This window comes from Rhinatrema bivittatum, chromosome 13 (genome assembly GCF_901001135.1).
Source record: "Rhinatrema bivittatum chromosome 13, aRhiBiv1.1, whole genome shotgun sequence".
Lineage (NCBI taxonomy): Eukaryota > Metazoa > Chordata > Amphibia > Gymnophiona > Rhinatrematidae > Rhinatrema > Rhinatrema bivittatum.
In genome coordinates, this window is record NC_042627.1 from 50,467,086 (window position 1) to 50,485,775 (window position 18,690).

The window sequence follows — 18,690 nt, forward strand, 5'->3', positions numbered from 1 at the left end:
TACTATAAATGTCAAACCTCAACTGGGAAAAAAATGGCAACTCATTGAGGTTGTAGGGGTGAGATTCAATTTATTAGATGATAAAAGCAAGCTGTTTACCCTTTTACAGAAAAGAATATACATTACAGAAAGCAAAAGCATCTTCTAATCCATGTGCTATTTTTGAGAAGAACTGTATTGTTTGGTTTGTTTGTTCATTATGCCAGGAGGAAAGTTTCTCCTAGATTTGTTCTCAACAAGGGCACCCAAAATGCTGGAAGTTTAACAACTGTAAAACCAGTACACCTGCTATGGAATCGATCCCTGCGAGTTCACAGTGCAGCTCAGGAGAAAAGTCAATTGAAAAACTGATGCAACTCCAAGTCTCATTATAAAACAAAAGAAATTCTTCTAAAATTTGCTCAAACTCTGGTGGCAAGAAACAGCATGATGGAACCAAGGTACAACTTCTGCCTGTCATAGTAATTTACAACTATCTATTTACACACATACATACATACGTATATATGAATGTGCGAATACATATATATATATATATATATATAAACGATTGTTAAAAGCCAGTTGGTTTTACATGATGTTTGCTTGTTAAACTGTCGCTGTGCACCGTTTATCTTTTGCCATTATAGAGAGTAGTTAATTCTGAAAGGTGCCATTAATATATTTTGACGTACTTTAGGTAACAGGAAAAATGTTCTACAAATTACAACTACATAAAAAAAACACTGGAATTAGAGAACTATATATACACACACACTCTAACTATATATATTGACCTCCCTTCTCTGCGTGTAAACGTATCCATGCTTCTAACAGCTAAGTAGCAGGAGTGAGAGGAATCAAAAGACAATGCAGAGGGATTTACGATGCCAACTTTGCACCTGTAAAGCAGGCTTGGCTATCTCAGATATTTAAAGCAGACAACTGTAGAGCAGATACTGTAACATACATAATATTGAATCAAGGCAAGTATCACCAGATGGTATTTAAAAGGAACTAAACCATGTAATAAAGACAAACTATAGCAATGAATTTCAATAAAAATAATGAGAATGTGATATAATCCTCTTCAATTACAATTAGAGGAACACAAATCAGTTTATCCATTTTTACCCCCTAAGAAACGAAAAGTGTGCATTTCTACCTATCCACGTCGCCAGTTTTACTTTTAGCAATCAAAGGGGACTATGTACCAAATTGCACTATTTTTACCATAAGTGTTAAATAGATTTAACATGCAGGTACTGAAGGCCTGTAGTGTTTCCTAATGCATGCCCAGCCACCTCTCCTGGGTGCGCAATACAATATTTAAATGAGGGATCACACTAAAAAGAAGGCACTAGGGAAAAATGTGCGACCCTAGCCCCTCCTTTGGATAGGGCACACAGGATAGGTGGCTATCAAGTGGGTTGGAAAAATGGACGCTCAATCTATGAGCATCTGTTTTCTCCTTCTACCAGCATAGACAAGCACAAGACACACAGCCTAGACCATGCATCTTGTGTGTGTACTGGACATCCAAAATTGTTTTTTTCAAAATTCTTTTCTGGTTTTTTAATTTTTACTAAACACCGCTTTATTTGGTTCCTCCTACTATAGTATCGTGCCAATACTATTAGGAGGAATCACAGAAAGCAGGATTTTTATTTTTTTAATGCACCCTTGAGTGTGGCATACCTTTACACCAGCCCCGGACTGGCATAAAATTTGCCTCGTTGCAAGGGGCACACTGATTGTGCCGAAAATTTATTGGATCGTGGGAATTAGCTAATAGCCTCATCTACATGAATTTACATGTGAGGAGCGCTGTTAGCTACGCGGTGATTTACACAGTATTACATCGGCACCTATATTAGTAAAATGTGGCTGAGACCATGCGTATAATAGGAAAACAAAATGAAACGCAAATAAAACTCAGAATCATGAAATACATTATCAGTTTCACTATAATTTGTATGACCCTTATTCTTTTTTGGATATGCAGTTGGGTCCCCTGACCTCACCAATGCCTAAAACAGGGCAGGAGAACTCACTGAGCATGCTCATGCCAGGATGGGCCTAAGAGTGAAAAGGCAAAAAGACTTGCCCATTTAAGTCATCATTTAAATGTGCCCCAAAACATTTACATGGCCCAACTTCATAGCAAGCAATAAGGAATGTAAATTATTCTTAAGCCACTATTGTAATACCTTGTTACCAGGACCAAAATTAACTCTTATAGTACAGATCTGAAGAGAAATATCAACCTAATTAAAGCCAAGAAACTGGGAAATAAACATCTTTATTTGATAATTATGCCCAGAGTCATGCAAACTATTCAGGCATCTCTCCAGGACTAATTAACGAGGCACTACAAAGAAAAGATAAGTAGCATGCAGCACACAAGAAAACATCCTCAGTACAGACTTCAGTCAGAAATTGACTGGATCTTATAAAACAATTAACATCTTCATTGACTTAAGAGGATGTTGATTACATATTGGAGCAATCTGCATACCCCTTGCTGCAGAATGGATGCACATATAGAGCTCATAACAACCTATAGAGACCATAACAACTTCAAGTGAGAGAGAGCAAGCAACCTGTGGGGATCTCAACCTTTCAAAAATGGCCCAGTAGTCAGGACCTCAGTCAACTGTCAGACTATAGGGACCAGAAGGCATTTCCACCAAGCAAGGAAACAAGTCCAAAAAGTCCTACAAGGCCCAGCTGAACCTGGGCAGTATGCGTGGGCTGGCAGAACATTTCAGGTGTCTGAACTACACATAAGCATCCAAAGGGGAGAGGGAACAATGCTAATTTTACTCACAGTTGGGTGAATTAGGGCACAGGTAGAGAGGAGGAGGGAGAAGAGCTTTCTAACTGGTGTCCCTTAACTTCTCACATAAACTTTTCACATAAAATTCAATTCCTATATCTGTTCCAATTTTAACAAATCAAAACCTTTTGGGCTATATCATATCAGCTATCAGAATCAATGTTGTCAGTTGTTCACGTTTTTTTTCTGATGTCTTGATTCCCAAAGGATTAAAATGGACACATCAGGTTATGCACCAGAGAATGCAACATGCACTGAACATGCTCTGAGCCAGCATATCACAGTTGGCACCACCATTGACACTGGCTTGTCTCAGGCATCCTCTTACAGAGCCAGTCTTCCCAGGAAAGTAATAAAACAGTAGGGTTTCTTCTTTAATAGCAGTGTACTGCTATTGCCATTGTGCTTACATTTGCCTATTATTTTTGAAAAACATTGTGTGTTAAAATTCTTTTTTTTTTCTCTCCCTTTTTTTTAGGAAATGATAGAGCCTTGGGCGTGCACATCCCTTGGCTACCAGCGAATGTGTGTTGCCAACCCGAGAAGAAAAGGAAAGACGTGATCCCTGTCGTATCTGACAGTGGTAGGTATTAAGCACGTTATGATTTAACAGGAGCTGTAAGGAAAACCAGTACAAGCTGACAATAATGATTTTAATCTGGTTTCAGACAGCATCGCACAGTGGAATCCAAATGAGTTCATATATCCTCTTTTCACTTCTGGAAGGGATGGGAATACTGACCCCTATTTATATATTTATGTATTTATTTATTTAATACTTTTATAATCAGGTGTTTTTAATCATTTACTTCTTGGAAGTCTACTGTTTAAGATACTTAGCTGAAGTGTTAAGTGCACCTTATTTGACTTTTTCTAGAGATACAGTCTAAATGCAAAGATTGTTAATGGTGGGAAATTAAACAGTTTTAAATCAATGAAGAGGAATAGCGAAGCATGCTTACTACAAGATCACAAACCTTATAAAAGGAAATTGCTCCTTCTTTCTCCTGTGCAATGGAGTGCAAGTTAAAGGGCATTGAACAAAGACATGACACATTACGGACAAAGCACATGTCACAAAGTCAATCAAGTACAATCAAAACACAGTGCGTAACAAAAAAATAAAATGAATCCAAACAATAATGTTAAACGTCCACTACATAATGGAACACAAAATACATTGGTTGAACTTTACAGATCATTAGCACAGTTAAAAAAAAAATATTGCAAAAAATCATTAGTTCTTGCCACTGCCATTACTAGTGCATCTGATATCATACTCTATGGCCTTTGCTGAATTTAGATTTGTTTCAAACTGAAAGTGCATTTTCTAACATATCTCTTTCCTACAGTTTTTTTTTTCTGTACAATGCAGGCAGAAAATTGGCATGCTAATAAGATTAGAGTGTATAAAGATTAAATATAGGTAAGACAACATTTACAGCTGATGATCTCTAAGCAGTTATGTCACGTAAGGAACAAAATTCCACCAACCTCTTTCCCTCCCATATTCTCAAACATTTTTTCCAGTTGGATCCTCAATTGCTGGATGTTGTTCATTAAGATACATGGCTGGAAAATAAATGCACGATTATTAACAGCAGCAGCACTGCATGCAGTCAAGAAGCACATGTTGTCTGATGGTTTTCTCTAAAAAGAGAAAGACTGATCAGAAACGTCCTATGATGGGCCCAAATTTGTCATAACTGTTTTAAAAGGAACTTTCAAAGAGAAATAGGCAACCATGGAAGTGCTCCTGCTCTGCGGCCCTGGAGGACTGAAAAACATGAGGTTACTTTCAATGGAGTGCGGTGCTGCTGGGAGGTCACTGGAAGCAAAATGCTGACCAAGTCAAAACTCAGGAGAACGTGCTTAGGTTTGAAATAATAAAATAGGTGGGTGGCAGAACATTTTACAACTAAATCTAAATCAAATTATGGATGGGCAATGCCATAACTAGTAGAGGAAAATCTGCTTTAGCACGTACAACACTGACATGATGTGAAACTGGCAGTTGCTGTACAACTGCCCTGGGTCCAAATGGAATGATGCATTTGAAACAATACATAAGGCTGACTCTGTGTCTACTAATCAATTCTTAGATTCCCAAAGATGAAAATCAATTTTATCCTTGAAAAATGGATTGAGAGCTACAAAGGGAACCCATGAAAGTTTACATTTTTTGCTAATGTTCTATTTTTTTTTTTTTTTTTAGTAGGGATGTGCTGTTATTTGAAACAACTCAAAAGAAGGCTGGAATGGGCTACTGAAAGATAGCAACCCAGAAACAAGAAAAACTTTCACTAAAATAGCTATATTGAAGAAAATATCTTGGATTCTTGCTTGAATAATGTGGAGGAGGAAAAGACCTCAGAGATCTGGCATACTATGTCAGCCAACTTAAAAATGTCAGGAATTGGAAGACGATTTAGATTGGTGGGAATAAGTTGGATTCCCACCCTGAGGCAGTCTATTGGCGAAACGATTGGCCAATGTCGACGGCTTTTGCCGAGATTCTCTGGTCTGTTATAAAGACCAGTCATCACAAGAGAAGTTCTTTGCAAATACAAAAAAAAGTTGGATTTATTAAAAGATTTTTTGATGAACTTATTAAAAGATTTTTTGATATCAGAATATAAAAAATGGCTGGTTGGAGGTTTTTGACCGATGATTAGACAAATACTGACATTTTAAAGTTGGCTGACATAGTATGCCAGATCTCTGAGGTCTTTTCCTCCTCCACATTATTCAAGCAAGAATCCAAGATATTCTCTTCAATATTGCTGTTTTAGTGAAAGATTTTCTTGTATCTGGGTTATTTGAAACAAAACAGGAAATGAGAATGGCATTTCCTATTTTGTTTTGTTTTCTTCATTTTTAAAATGGAACAAGAGAAAAATGTTTTTCCGATGCAGCTGCTGCCAAATACAAAAAAAAGTTAACCTCTGGGCTTGGTCCCCCCCCCACTCCCGCCCAAACTCATTTAAAGAAAGACCCCCCCCCCCACTGGCTTCCAGGACCCCTTCTGACCATCCACACTCTGGTCTGGGTGTCCAGAGGCAGGAGTGATCCCCACTTGCTCCTGACCTGCAGCTCCAGCTATTCAAAATGGCCGTTATTCAACAAGAGGCCTGTGTTGAATGGCAGATTCTTGTGATTTCATTCTGTTGTACCACATGATGGTACTGGCCTAAGGTTGATCAGCTGCCATTCTGAAAAGCCAGAGCTGCGGTGCAGGAGCACCTGGAGATTGCTCCTGCCCCTGAAGACCCGTGACTGGGTAAGGACTGGGGTTGGGGGAGGTCAGAAGGGTCCTAAGGGACTTTCATTTGGTTTTGCCTATTGTTTATTTTTCCCCATTTCATTCTGCGTACATGAAACAAAACACAAACAAGAAACAAAATGGTAAAAAGAAAACCAAAATGAAAATCAAAGTGAAATAAAAATTTTTCAAGTACATATCCCTATTTTTTTTCATTTGGATGGAAAATATTTCTCTGTAACCTACTTTGATACATTTGAGGGGCAATTTTCAAAACTACATAGGTAGGTCTAAAGTCCATGAGTAACTTTCCCTGCGGACATTGTACCAATTCTCAAAGAGAAAGTATTAACCTATTTGCTGTGAATACGTTTCCCTGCAAAGCAATAGGCAGAATTTTGAAAATGCAGAACTACGTTTGTTGTTGCCTCTCCTGCCCTCACTCCCCTCTGATGCCACCTACTTTTCCTATGGGTTAAGGTAGGCATATTGCTGAGCCCCACATGCATTTTTACCCACACATAGGGTAAATGGCCTAAGAAAACTGCCTGCTTACGGAGCAATTTTGAATAGTGCTTTTATGTGTGCCTAACCTTGTACATGCACAGAATGGGGTTAATATTCAGCAGAACTGAGAGCTACAGTGAAGGCGCCCAGACCCACCACAGACTGCAACCCCATGTTGCATAAGGGCCGGGGTGGGTGGGAGACCTTGCTTGGGAGGGATGCCAGCATGGGGAAGGGTATGGATGGTGCCGAGATGGTTCTAGTTTTTAAAATATTTACCAGGGAGTGAGGGAGCCAGTCAATGACATTTTTTTTTAAATTATCTATTGCATTTGAGGAGGGATCCTGACCTGCCGGGGAGTTTATTAGTGGTGGAAGGGTGACAATTGGGCCCAGAGGCCCGCAGTACTATCTTTTTTTTTTTTACTGGACCGCTATTTGTCTGGATATCTTTTGAAGATATCTGGGGTAAGTGGCAAATTATCCAACTAAACAAGGCCAGATAGCTTTAGACCTGCTCTGTTTCCCTCCTGCAACCTCAACACACACCTGGGAAGTCTCTTTTTTAAGCCGGGTTAAAGTACCTGCATTGTGCAAGCCTTTGTGCATGCACAGCCGCTCACAGGGGGACAATTTGCCCAGGCAAAACCTTTAAAAACAGTCTTCTTATTGTCCATACATCATACATGACTTCTTTTGAAATTTTATAACAGGAAAAATAAATGTGAAAAAGTAAACAATTTCAGGATTGTCATTTCATGGACTTAGTTTCCTCGGGGGGTGGGGGGGGGGGGCTCAAAATGTTAACATTTAAGAAATAGCCCTACTTATAGCATTCACCAAAAAAAAAAAAAAATACAAAGCAAAAACTTTTACTTTTCACATTTCAGGAACCATTTAAAACCATCTTAACTTCCCAAGAAGACCTCAGGAATCATATTACTATGATAATGAAACAGCACTTCGTTTTAAAGAAGGGGAAAGAAACCAGGCCCATGCAAGGATCTGGAGTTCTTTTCCATACTTGCCAGAGGACAGGTAACCTTCAGCCCAAAGTCTGACAGTGACGTGTGCGGTTTATGGATCATTAGTGTGCCTCCAGACAGACGGACTGAACCATCCCTAAGTGCTTTTCCACTGCCTGTTTTCAAGTGCTAATGAAACAATTCTACTTTATAGCCACTACCCTGAAGGGAAACAAAAATGTTACTTAACCACCATAAATTGACTACAGCCGTGAAACTTCTTGTTTGCATTTTCAGCCCTATTTTCTCTAATTAAAATAAGAGGGTATGAAATTTTGGAGGAAAAGATGATGGTTCTCATCAGCGGATCTAGAGTTATAGAGCTAGCAGTAAAGGCAAAGGAAGAAGCTGTGAGCGCTAGCTTTTCAAAGGCCCACGCTAATTCACTGCCGACTAGCTTTCGAGTGCCGTGCTTCAATCACCTGATGCAGAGAGCTTAGCTTTTGAAAACTAGTCACCAATGTGCTGTATAAGTCAGTCCAATAACAAGGCAGTGCCTACGACTTATTGGCTCATTCCAACATATGCAAGAGGACTAAAAAAGGAAATACACGTCTTTAAACTAGTGACACATTTAAAGTCCAAGGTTTCCAATAAAGGCAGTTATAAAGTGATATATAAATAAATCACTCTATAAAGTGATTTGTTGTAATCCTTGAAGTCATTACTCTGTTACAGAAGCATAATGGGGTTAATCCTGTCTATAGCCTTAGCCAAGACTACAGTTCAGGGTGACTGCATAGATCAAGCACTGTAATGATAACATGTAAATCCCATGCGGCAGACTAAGTGATACTATGAACTATGATTTATGATGACACAGCATCAAGTATCCAAACTAATTACTTTTAGAAAATGTTCTGAAGATTTATTGCTCAACTCCTGTTAAACTTAAGTGAACTGTCAGATTCTATTTTAAAAGTTTGGGCAAACTGAACGCCTGAGGTTTGTGAAAGGTATCAGGCTCACAACACTGATGGTTTATTTACAAAATAGTAGAGCACATGCAACACTAATACAAACTTTTCCCCCACACTGCCCTGCCAGTTTGCCCCAACCCTGTTCTATAGAGAACAATTAGGGATGTGAATCGTGTCCTCGATCGTCTTAACGATCGATTTCGGCTGGGAGGGGGAGGGAATCGTATTGTTGCCGTTTGGGGGGGTAAAATATCGTGAAAAATCGTGAAAAATCTAAAAATCTAAAAATCGCAAAACCGGCACATTAAAACCCCCTAAAACCCACCCCCGACCCTTTAAATTAAATCCCCCACCCTCCCGACCCCCCCCCCCCCAAATGACTTAAATAACCTGCGGGTCCAGCGGCGGTCCGGAACGGCAGCGGTCCGGAATGGGCTCCTGCTCCTGAATCTTGTTGTCTTCAGCCGGCGCCATTTTCCAAAATGGCGCCGAAAAATGGCGGCGGCCATAGACGAACACGATTGGACGGCAGGAGGTCCTTCCGGACCCCCGCTGGACTTTTGGCAAGTCTCGTGGGGGTCAGGAGGCCCCCCACAAGCTGGCCAAAAGTTCCTGGAGGTCCAGCGGGGGTCAGGGAGCGATTTCCCGCCGCGAATCGTTTCCGTACGGAAAATGGCGCCGGCAGGAGATCGACTGCAGGAGGTCGTTCAGCGAGGGTTCCGGCGCCTCGCTGAACAACCTCCTGCAGTCGATCTCCTGCCGGCGCCATTTTCCGTACGAAAACGATTCGCGGCGGGAAATCGCTCCCTGACCCCCGCTGGACCTCCAGGAACTTTTGGCCAGCTTGTGGGGCAGGAGATCGACTGCAGGAGGTCGTTCAGCGAGGGTTCCGGCGCCTCGCTGAACAACCTCCTGCAGTCGATCTCCTGCCGGCGCCATTTTCCGTACGAAAACGATTCGCGGCGGGAAATCGCTCCCTGACCCCCGCTGGACCTCCAGGAACTTTTGGCCAGCTTGTGGGGGGCCTCCTGACCCCCACGAGACTTGCCAAAAGTCCAGCGGGGGTCCGGAAGGACCTCCTGCCGTCCAATCGTGTTCGTCTATGGCCGCCGCCATTTTTCGGCGCCATTTTGGAAAATGGCGCCGGCTGAAGACAACAAGATTCAGGAGCAGGAGCCCGTTCCGGACCGCTGCCGTTCCGGACCGCCGCTGGACCCGCAGGTTATTTAAGTCATTTGGGGGGGGTTCGGGAGGGTGGGGGATTTAATTTAAAGGGTCGGGGGTGGGTTTTAGGGGGTTTTAGTGTGCCGGCTCACGATTCTAACGATTTATAACGATAAATCGTTAGAATCTCTATTGTATTGTGTTCCATAACGGTTTAAGACGATATTAAAATTATCGGACGATAATTTTAATCGTCCTAAAACGATTCACATCCCTAAGAACAATGTCTCAGCCCACTCTGCTGGGGATGGAGAGTAGGTACGTTGTCTAGGCAGGGGCATACCTTGGAGAGGCTGCAGGGTCCGGAGCTCCTGTCATCTGCCTGAAGCAGCTTCTGTTTCCCCACAGATTGGCTACCAGGACCTCTCAGGCGGAAGCAGGATCCAGAAAAGACCAGGACTAGAGCAAGAAGCAGGAGTCTAGCCAATGAGCAAGAACCAGGAAATGCAGGAGCATGGCCAGGCAACACGACATCACTGTGTGAACTGTTGGCCCTTCAGAGGTCCATATTCAAAAGTCATTTAGTCGGATAACTCAAAAATTATCCATCTAAACGGAAAAATAGGCATATTCAGGCGTTCCAGGGAGGGACTGAGTTATCCAACTAACTTAACTGAATATCACATATATCTGGCTAAGTTATCCAGCCTTGTGTGGCCAGATAACGTGCTACTTACATGGATAGTAGAGATGTGAATCGGAACCGGAATCGGTTCCGGTTCCGAATCACATCGTAAATTTTTTTTGTCCGAGCCGATAAATAAAAAAACCCACCCGACCCTTTAAAACTGTTCCCTTAGCTTTCCCCACCCTCCCTAACTCCCCCAAAACTTTTTACAAGTACCTGGTGGTCCAGTGGAAGTCCCGGGAGCGATCTCCCGCTCTCGGGGCCGTCGGCTGCCACTAATAAAAATGGCACCGATGGTCCTTTGCCCTTACCATGTGACAGGATATCCATGCCATTGGCCAGGCCCTGTCACATGGTAGGAGTAATGGACGGCCGGCACCATCTTTAAAAATGGCGTGGGCCATCCAGTGCTCCTACCATGTGACAGGGGCCGGCCAATGGCATGGATACCCTGTCACATGGTAAGGGCAAAGGGCCATCGGCGCCATTTTGATTAGTGGCAGCCGACGGCCCGAGAGTGGGAGAAGGCTCCCAGGACCCCCACTGGACCACCAGGTACTTGTAAAAAGTTTTGGGGGGGTTCGGGAGGGTGGGGAAGCTAAGGGAACAGTTTTAAAGGGTCGGGGTGGGTTTAGGGATTGTTTTGGTATGCCGTTTTCCCGCCCTCCCCCAAAACGATAAGAGAACCCCAGGAACAAAATCATGGGATTCTCTTATCGGGAGCCCCCGATTTCTGACGATTTTGAAAATATTGTCCGAAGCCCGATTCACATCCCTAATGGTTAGCTTTAAAAGATATCCAGCTACCATAAAAAAATGAAACAAAAGAAATAAAAGGGCCAGCGGGCCAATCCCCTTCCCCAAGGTTTTGTGAGGACTGGCATCCTGCTGTTCTTGGAACTCTACTTTCAAAACAATAGTGAGAAGTTAAAGCTACCAGAATGTCCGTTAGGACAAGGACAAAGTTGTTGGCCAAGCAAATCCCAAAAACCTTCAAAACACACCTTACTATCCTTATCTGAAGGAAGTTTATCTCTAGATATTCTTTCTAAGCAGACCAGTGATCCTGGGTGCTAAGCTCCTCTATATGGACCCTCCGCAACCCAGGTTGGTTGCATCCATGGTTAGGAAAATTTGTACTAGAGGAATTTGGAATGAATCAGCAACCATCAAGGTCTGGATGATGCATATGGTGACCCAGAGATGATGAGTGGCTGGAATCCACTAAGAACTTAGTCCATTGGACTTTTTGATTGTGAATATATACACCACTGCAGTAATGCATATAGTCAAAGCCATAAGGACCAACAACTTCAACAAGTCCCATGCTGATGGCTTCTGACTTGTTCTTATCTTCTCTACAGCAGATAGCATAATACTTGTACATTTTTGTACATGTATTGTGTTCTGTTTTTATTATGCATGTTTTTAGATATCCCGTCCTGACCTTTGTCGGTAGCAGCTAAGAAAGCATCTAAATACATAAATAACTAAATAAATAAAATACATGTATTCATCCTTTCTTGGCTTTCACCCAAGATGCATCTAGTAGAATTCCTATAAATCCAATTGGGTGGGATTTGGGATAATTGATAAGAAACTCTTGCAATTCCAACATCCAGATGGTTTGCTTATTAATTCTGAGACACTTCCTTGAGTTGTGCTCTTGACTAACCAATTGTCAAGTAGGGAACAACATTTGTCCCCAACTTGTGTAGGTATGCAGGAAGTACCACAAGGCATTTCATAAATATGCAGAGTGCCGATGTGAGGCTGAAAGGGAGCATGTAATATTGGAGGCAGTGCTTCCCTACTATTGCTCTGAGACACTTCTCAAGAGCATGAAAGATCTCCAAGTGGATGTAAGTAGCCCCTTGTAGATGTAAACATCCCCTCAGTACAGTCAGTCCCCTTTCCTAGGAAAGGAATCAGCGTGCTGAGGGAAACCACTTTGAGCTTTTCCTCACCAGATACTTGTTTAGGGCCCTTAGGTCTAGAATGGGACTGAGACCCTCTGCATGCTGGAAATCAAGAAATCCGTGGAGAAGAACCCAATCCTTTTATATCTCGTGAACTGGTTTTGACCCCCCAGGGCCTCTAAAAGAGAGGAAAGCTCCTTTTGCAGCAGTGCCTGATGCTGAGAGGCTGCCCAAGTGCTTCTTGTTGGCGATTTGAAGGAATATCCAGTAGGCATGTTTTTCTGAGAAACTGAGTGTCTGAGGATACTCTGCATCAACAGTTTACTTAAAACCTCAGTTTCTACACCTCTTAGATTTCCTGAAGGTGAATTTGACCATTACAGTCTGATGTGGTAGTTGCTGTTTTTGAATCCTGAAGCCTGGCACAATAATCACATCTGCCTCCTTATTACAGGAGTCACAGAAAGGGGGTACACTATATCATTAACTGGGTCTTCTGGAGGATCTCACCAACAGACATCCTCTGGAGGAAAGTTTCTTTTTTCTGCAGAACAGAATGATCAGAGAGCATTGACCAAGCTAGAGATTCCTAGTCACACCACCAGGATTACCCCTTCTGAACCTGATGGGCATGATGGAACATGGACGGAGATGTTACCTGACTAGCAGGCAATAGGGATGTGAATTTGTAAACCGATATGATGTCCCCACGAATGTCAGTATAAAAAAAGTTGTTAAATAAATAAATAAATAAATAAATAAACAAAATCAATAAGGAAAATTAGTTTCATATGGGGGAGCCCCCCCAAAAGAATCAAACCTTATTCATTGCTTTCATTTGATGCCTCAGCTAAGACCCGAACACCCAAATAGATTCTTATCTGATCCGTTGGGTATCCGATGGCCAGGCCAGGCCTTGGCCCAGACCTGACACTGCCCAGGCCTAGGCCAGAGCCTGGACCCAAGCACAACGCCACAGCCCGGCCCAGAGGCTAGATCCCGACACCGGGGCCTCGGCCTGGAAGCAGGCCTGATACCTGGGCTTTGGCCATGTCCATGTACAGCAATTGTACAGTAATGCCATATATCAAAATGGGGACGTCTACTGGGGTGAATACGTTGGACTTAATTAACTCTGGCGTGATCCCAGCACATGGCACAGAAGAAAGAAGAGGAAGAGGATATCGCCCAAGGAGCTGTGAGGCCTGGGTTCCGGGCCAGGTCCTGACCCTAGGCCAAGGCCCAGGCATCAGGACATGGCCTCCAGGACAGGCTTGGGTCCAGGCTCTGGCCTAGGCCAAGGTCCAGGAATTGGGACCTAGCCTCTGGACAGAGTCCTGGTGTCGGGCCTGAACCCAGCTTCTAGCCTAGGCTGAGGCCCTGGCATCAGGCCCTGGCCTCTGGGCTGGGCCGCAGAATTGGGTCTGGGTCCTGGCTCCTGCCTAGGCTAAGGCGTCGGCCTTGAGTAGGCCAAGGCTGAGGTCAAGGCAACCTTCTATGGCTTCAGCCTGAGCCTAGGCCTCCCCACTAGTCCAGGTAAGTGGGTTCCATGGGGTATCCTAGCCCTGGCATTTTTTCATGTGGGTGGGAGGCCCCATATTAGTTTTTTTTGGCAGTTTTGTTCTGTTTGTTTTTTAATGTTTGCTTCTTTGTTTGCATCGGATGAAAAGTAAGTGAGGCAAATAAATAACCCAAAAGCTGGAGAAAAAACTAGAGCTACCCTGGAGCACCAGAACTGGTAGAAAAATTAATATATTTAAACTGTAGGAGAAAACCTACCTAGAATACTAGAGTGAAACACAACTCACAGGGCCCTGATAAAAACAGCATTTGTGGCTCCAGGAAACTTTCACTGCAGCAGCTGTGAGAAAGAGAGAGAGAGATGAACCATGACCTGCAGAAAAGATGACCACGGAAAAGACGAGACTGAAGAGTTCTGCATGGGATGTGGGGCAGTGGCCAGGACTGCACATTACCCAGTTGGGTAGTCAAGCATCTAGAAACTTTGATGTCAAAGTTCAATGTCAAGTTCCATCTGAAGATGTCACCCATGTGTCAAGACTGACACTCCACTTTTCTTCAGAGAAACCCTGTGGCACCAGCCTACCACTGGATTTTCAAAGGGAAACTCTGTGGAGAGTTTCCTTTTGAAAATTTGTGTACAGGCCTATGAAGTTTGAAAGTTGCCCTCCCCATTAGTTCCTATGTGTACCATCAAAAGTTAAGAAAGAGGATCTGTTATATATTTTAAAAGACTCTAAATGAAGAACATATTTCCATAAATCAAGAGACTGCTTGATACTGCATCATCAAAATTTAAAACATAGTGTTGGGGGAATCTGGACAGATGTAGATTCTGTGCAAAACAGGGACAAAACAATAGCCATAGGGAGAGATCACATTTAGAAAGACTGACTGTTAAGTTTTGGATCAATTTGATCATATCTGTAGGCTTGAAATTGATAGAATGTAATATAAGATTAATCTTAGACTAGCTTCCCGAGTACAGATTGCCAAGCAATGCCTTCTCAGCAGTGTCACTTTATTTATATTATTGTCTTGATTTTTGTGTTTGTTATCATGTTATTATGTATGTTCCTTTTGTACCCCACCCCAAATGCATTTAAATAAATACAAAAGAAATAAAGAAATAAATAAAATAAATTACATGACAACTTCAAAGAACATGTTTTATGACTCCATAATGTGTAGGCACTCTTACTACTAATACTGCTTATCATTGCTATGGCACTACTATACATATAGGGGCGGATTTTAAACCCCCTGCTCGCGTAAATCCGGCCGAATTTACGCGAGCAGGGCCCTCCCGCGCCGGCACGTCTATTTTGCATAGGCCGCCGGCGCGCGCAGAGCCCTGGGACTCGCGTAAGTCCCGGGGTTTTTGAAAAGGGGCGTGTCGGGGGCGGGGCCTAATGACGTGCCATTTCGTGGCGGGACACGGCATTTCAGGGGCAGGGCCGGGGCGTGGTCGAGGCCTCCGGACCAGCCTCCGGGTCGGATGATGGTGTGCCAGCACTCCGCTCTCGCCGCTTTACCCACTCCTACCTCTTTTTCTCCCCCTTTCTCCCATCCAACTCTACCCTTCCTTCTCCTCTACCTCTCTCATCTCGTTCTGTTTTCTTCCACTTCTCTCCTACCCCACCAATATCCTGCCTTCCTCTCCTGCTCTCATTCCTTCCTTTCCTATTCTTCTCCCTCCCACCCATCCCAGCCGTCCATTCTCCTTTCTCTCTCCTGCTCTTTGCCCACTCTTACTTCTCCCTTTTCCTCCCCCACTCTCCCGCCCACTCCTTCTCTTCCTTCTCCTACTCCATATTGTTCCCCTCCCACCTTAACCACATCATCTACTCTTCTTCTTTGGCGGGTAGGTGGCCCTCTGGCTCACTTGCTCTGGCACCGGGTCACTCTTCAGCTGGTGAGGCCTGGCAGGCCATGCTAATCAGTCTGGCACATGGCTTTAGCGCTTAATTTCTGCTTTTGCCTGCCGACCCGCGAGTCCAGGGATGGCGAACTCCACTCCTTGAGAAAAATTTCAAATCTATCTCATGCATAATTCATTGTAGATATCCTGAAAACCTGGCCCATTTGTGGCACCCGAGGACTGGAGTTTGCCATCCTTGTACTTAGTCACACCTGTGATGTCATCACTATCACAGATAAGAAGGACAGACAGAGAACAGCAAAAACATAAGCATTTCTTGATTCCATATAGTGCGCTAAAACATATGCATGTAGCAGAGGAAAGGTGTTTCGCGTTCAGAAATAGTACTCATTGTGTTTATCAGAAAAGCAGATTTTTGAGCAGAAGCAAAGAAGCAAACAGTATATCATACCTGTTGCTACAGTATGTTTTAAAAGCAATAAACAGGGTATATTTTAATAAAATTATTTCATTAGACATATTTGTTTCTCCAGGCAATGCTTTGCATTAGTTAAGAAGTGTTAAAGACAGAATTTGTGCTGCTTACCACATTTTCCTTCCCACAGTAGGAGGCAAAATCTTTTGATATGATGGCAGCATACTGAATGAGCACTTTATTGATAGTCTGCAAAGAGAAACCTATATTAGCGAACCTGCAAAAAATAACCTTTAGAAAAAGTATCATTTATAGAAAAGCAGCTAAGCATGTTTCCTTTCAAAACTGCTCTTTTATTTTAGACAATACGAAGACTGAATTTACCAAATACTACACAGAATTCTGTGACATTATAGTATAGTGAACGGCAAGAAACGTCTACACATAGGAAAAGCCCAAATGATCAGGACCCTTATTATTAAAGGTGCTCCTTCCATTTGGTACTTATTGGAAAAACCTTTGATAAAGCAGGCCTTAAGTTTTTCAAGCTCACTTGGACTTTGAAGTGCTAGAATGTTCTCTATAACCTAAGGGTCTCATTTACGTGTTTTTTCCTTATAGGCACAGGCTGAGTTTCTTTGTTTTAAATATTAAAGGGCTTTAAAAGACATCTGAATGAGATAGTGAGATGACAGAATCTTAAACAAAAAAAATAACCCGAAACCCTTGGCCTTTCCTCTTATTAGACATATTTGTAGTGCATGTTTGATGATTAACATTTGAATTTCAATGGAAAAAGCAGTGACTTTGTATTGTTAAAAAAAAATGCCATGAGTAAAAAGTTAAATATCTTAGGCCTCTGCCACAAATTTGCTATCAGGTTTCTAAACATTTTGTATCCTACTTGCTGACACAGTTAAAGTGCAAAACAAAAGTAAAATACTGCATACAGACACACCCATATATTACATATTGGGGCAGATTTTCAAAGGGGTACGTGCGTAAGATACGCGTGTACCCCCGAAAACCTGCCCCAAGCTCCCCCTGCACGCGCCGAGCCTATGTTGCATAGGCTGCTGGCACGCGCAAAGCCCCGGGGCTTTCCTGGGGGGGCGTGTCAGGGGGCGTGTCACGGCTGATGCGTCATCGGGGGCGTGTCGTGTCGTGGCCACGGCCTCCGGACCAGCCCCCGGACCATGGCATGCCGGCAGCCAGCCCGGCACAAGCAAGTTATTTTCGCGATAAAGGTGGGGGGGGGGAATTAGTTAGGGCCGGGGGGGGGGCGGGTTAGTTAGGGGAAGGGAGGGGAAGGTGCGGGGGGGTGGAAGAAAAGTTCCCTCCAAGGGATTTCGGAGTGGCCTTGGAGGGAACGGAGGCAGGCTGTATGGCTCGGCGTGCGCAGGCTGCCGATTTTGCACAGCCTTGTGCGCTCCGACCCCGGATTTTAAAAGATATGCGCGGCTATGGGCGTATCTATTAAAATCCGGCATACTTTTGTTTGCGCCTGGTGCGCGAACAAAAGTACGCGCAGGCGTACTTTTATAAAATCTACCCCTCTATGTATTTATATTTACATAAGCTAATGAGGATTCCTATATCGAGATGCTGCTAACCTCCTATCAAAGGAATGCTTATCAAGTGGATCCTATGAAAGCAATTCTTTATCAGCTATTCCAACCGCACCCAAGAGCCAATGGGCAGCTCTCCAGCATCTCTCTCCCGTCTTAATGTGATCCCTTTAATTACAGGTGTGGGACAGTGTCCAAATATGGCCAAGGGGTGTGAGTAACACCAAATCTGATCCATCTGAATCAGAAAGCAGGTGTGGATAGTGAAGGAAGAAAGGGATAAGAATAAGAATGGTACACCTGGCCAATTATTAGTTTTAATGCTTAGGATTTTGCACGAGAAGGATTTTGACTACTGACTGATTTATAGCAGCAAGCTACAGAAGCCTGTACTTTCTTACTGGCTAGACCTGTATAATTATGGTTGAATGAGTTCTAAGAAATATTAAAGATATTTCTACTGCTCTTGTTGAAGTAGAAAATGATCATCAGGAAATTATAAAACTTACAATTCCAGAGATATTTTGCCTAATTTCATTAAAAAATAATACTACTAGAGCACTCTAAGTTTTTTCACTGCCTTATAATAAGGTAAGCCAGCTTTTTGGTTTGGAGAAAGCACTCAACCGTCCAAAGTTTGAAAACCCAGTCATAGCAGTTGATGACAATGTTCAAGATGAGGAAGGGCATGCTAAACTTATTTCATAACCCCGTGAACAATTTATGCTCATATCTAAGCTTCCAACTTTTCTGAAGATTTCAGAGCAACTGCTATTGAAATAAAGTCAGGTAACAGAACATGTCAATTTAAGCAACATGGCATTTCAAGATAAGAGTCACATCAAAAGAGCCAAATACATTCAAGGAAACCATATTTCTGATTAAGCCACTGTAGGTTTCAAATTCAGCAGTGCAGAATACATTTCAAACAGATTATATAAGCAGTAAGACAAGCCAGAATGTGCTATTAAAGCCACAGAAGCTTGGGTAAGTTGATTTGC

General features: G+C 42.9%; 1 protein-coding gene and 1 long non-coding RNA gene across 3 annotated transcripts in view; one reads left to right on the top strand and one right to left on the bottom strand.

Annotated features, from left to right (window-relative positions):
- Positions 1 to 18,690, bottom strand: part of UNC13C (unc-13 homolog C) — a 688,103-nt gene that overhangs the window by 99,881 nt on the left and 569,532 nt on the right. Inside the window, exons 22-23 of the mRNA XM_029574856.1 lie at positions 16,293 to 16,370; positions 4,313 to 4,390 (exon numbers count right to left, since the gene is read on the bottom strand). Coding sequence (XP_029430716.1) covers positions 4,313 to 4,390; positions 16,293 to 16,370 — 156 coding nt within the window. The remainder of the gene's footprint in view (positions 1 to 4,312; positions 4,391 to 16,292; positions 16,371 to 18,690) is intronic.
- The window catches only part of LOC115074898, a 29,311-nt gene continuing 10,886 nt past the window's right edge, over positions 266 to 18,690 (top strand). The window contains exons 1-5 of one of the 2 annotated variants that reach the window (XR_003852364.1): positions 266 to 440; positions 3,026 to 3,167; positions 3,297 to 3,401; positions 7,478 to 7,625; positions 10,105 to 10,385. This is a non-coding gene — a long non-coding RNA (uncharacterized LOC115074898). Of the gene's footprint in view, positions 441 to 3,025; positions 3,168 to 3,296; positions 3,402 to 7,477; positions 7,626 to 10,104; positions 10,386 to 18,690 lie in introns of those variants that run through there. The other variant, XR_003852363.1, reaches the window with a different exon arrangement.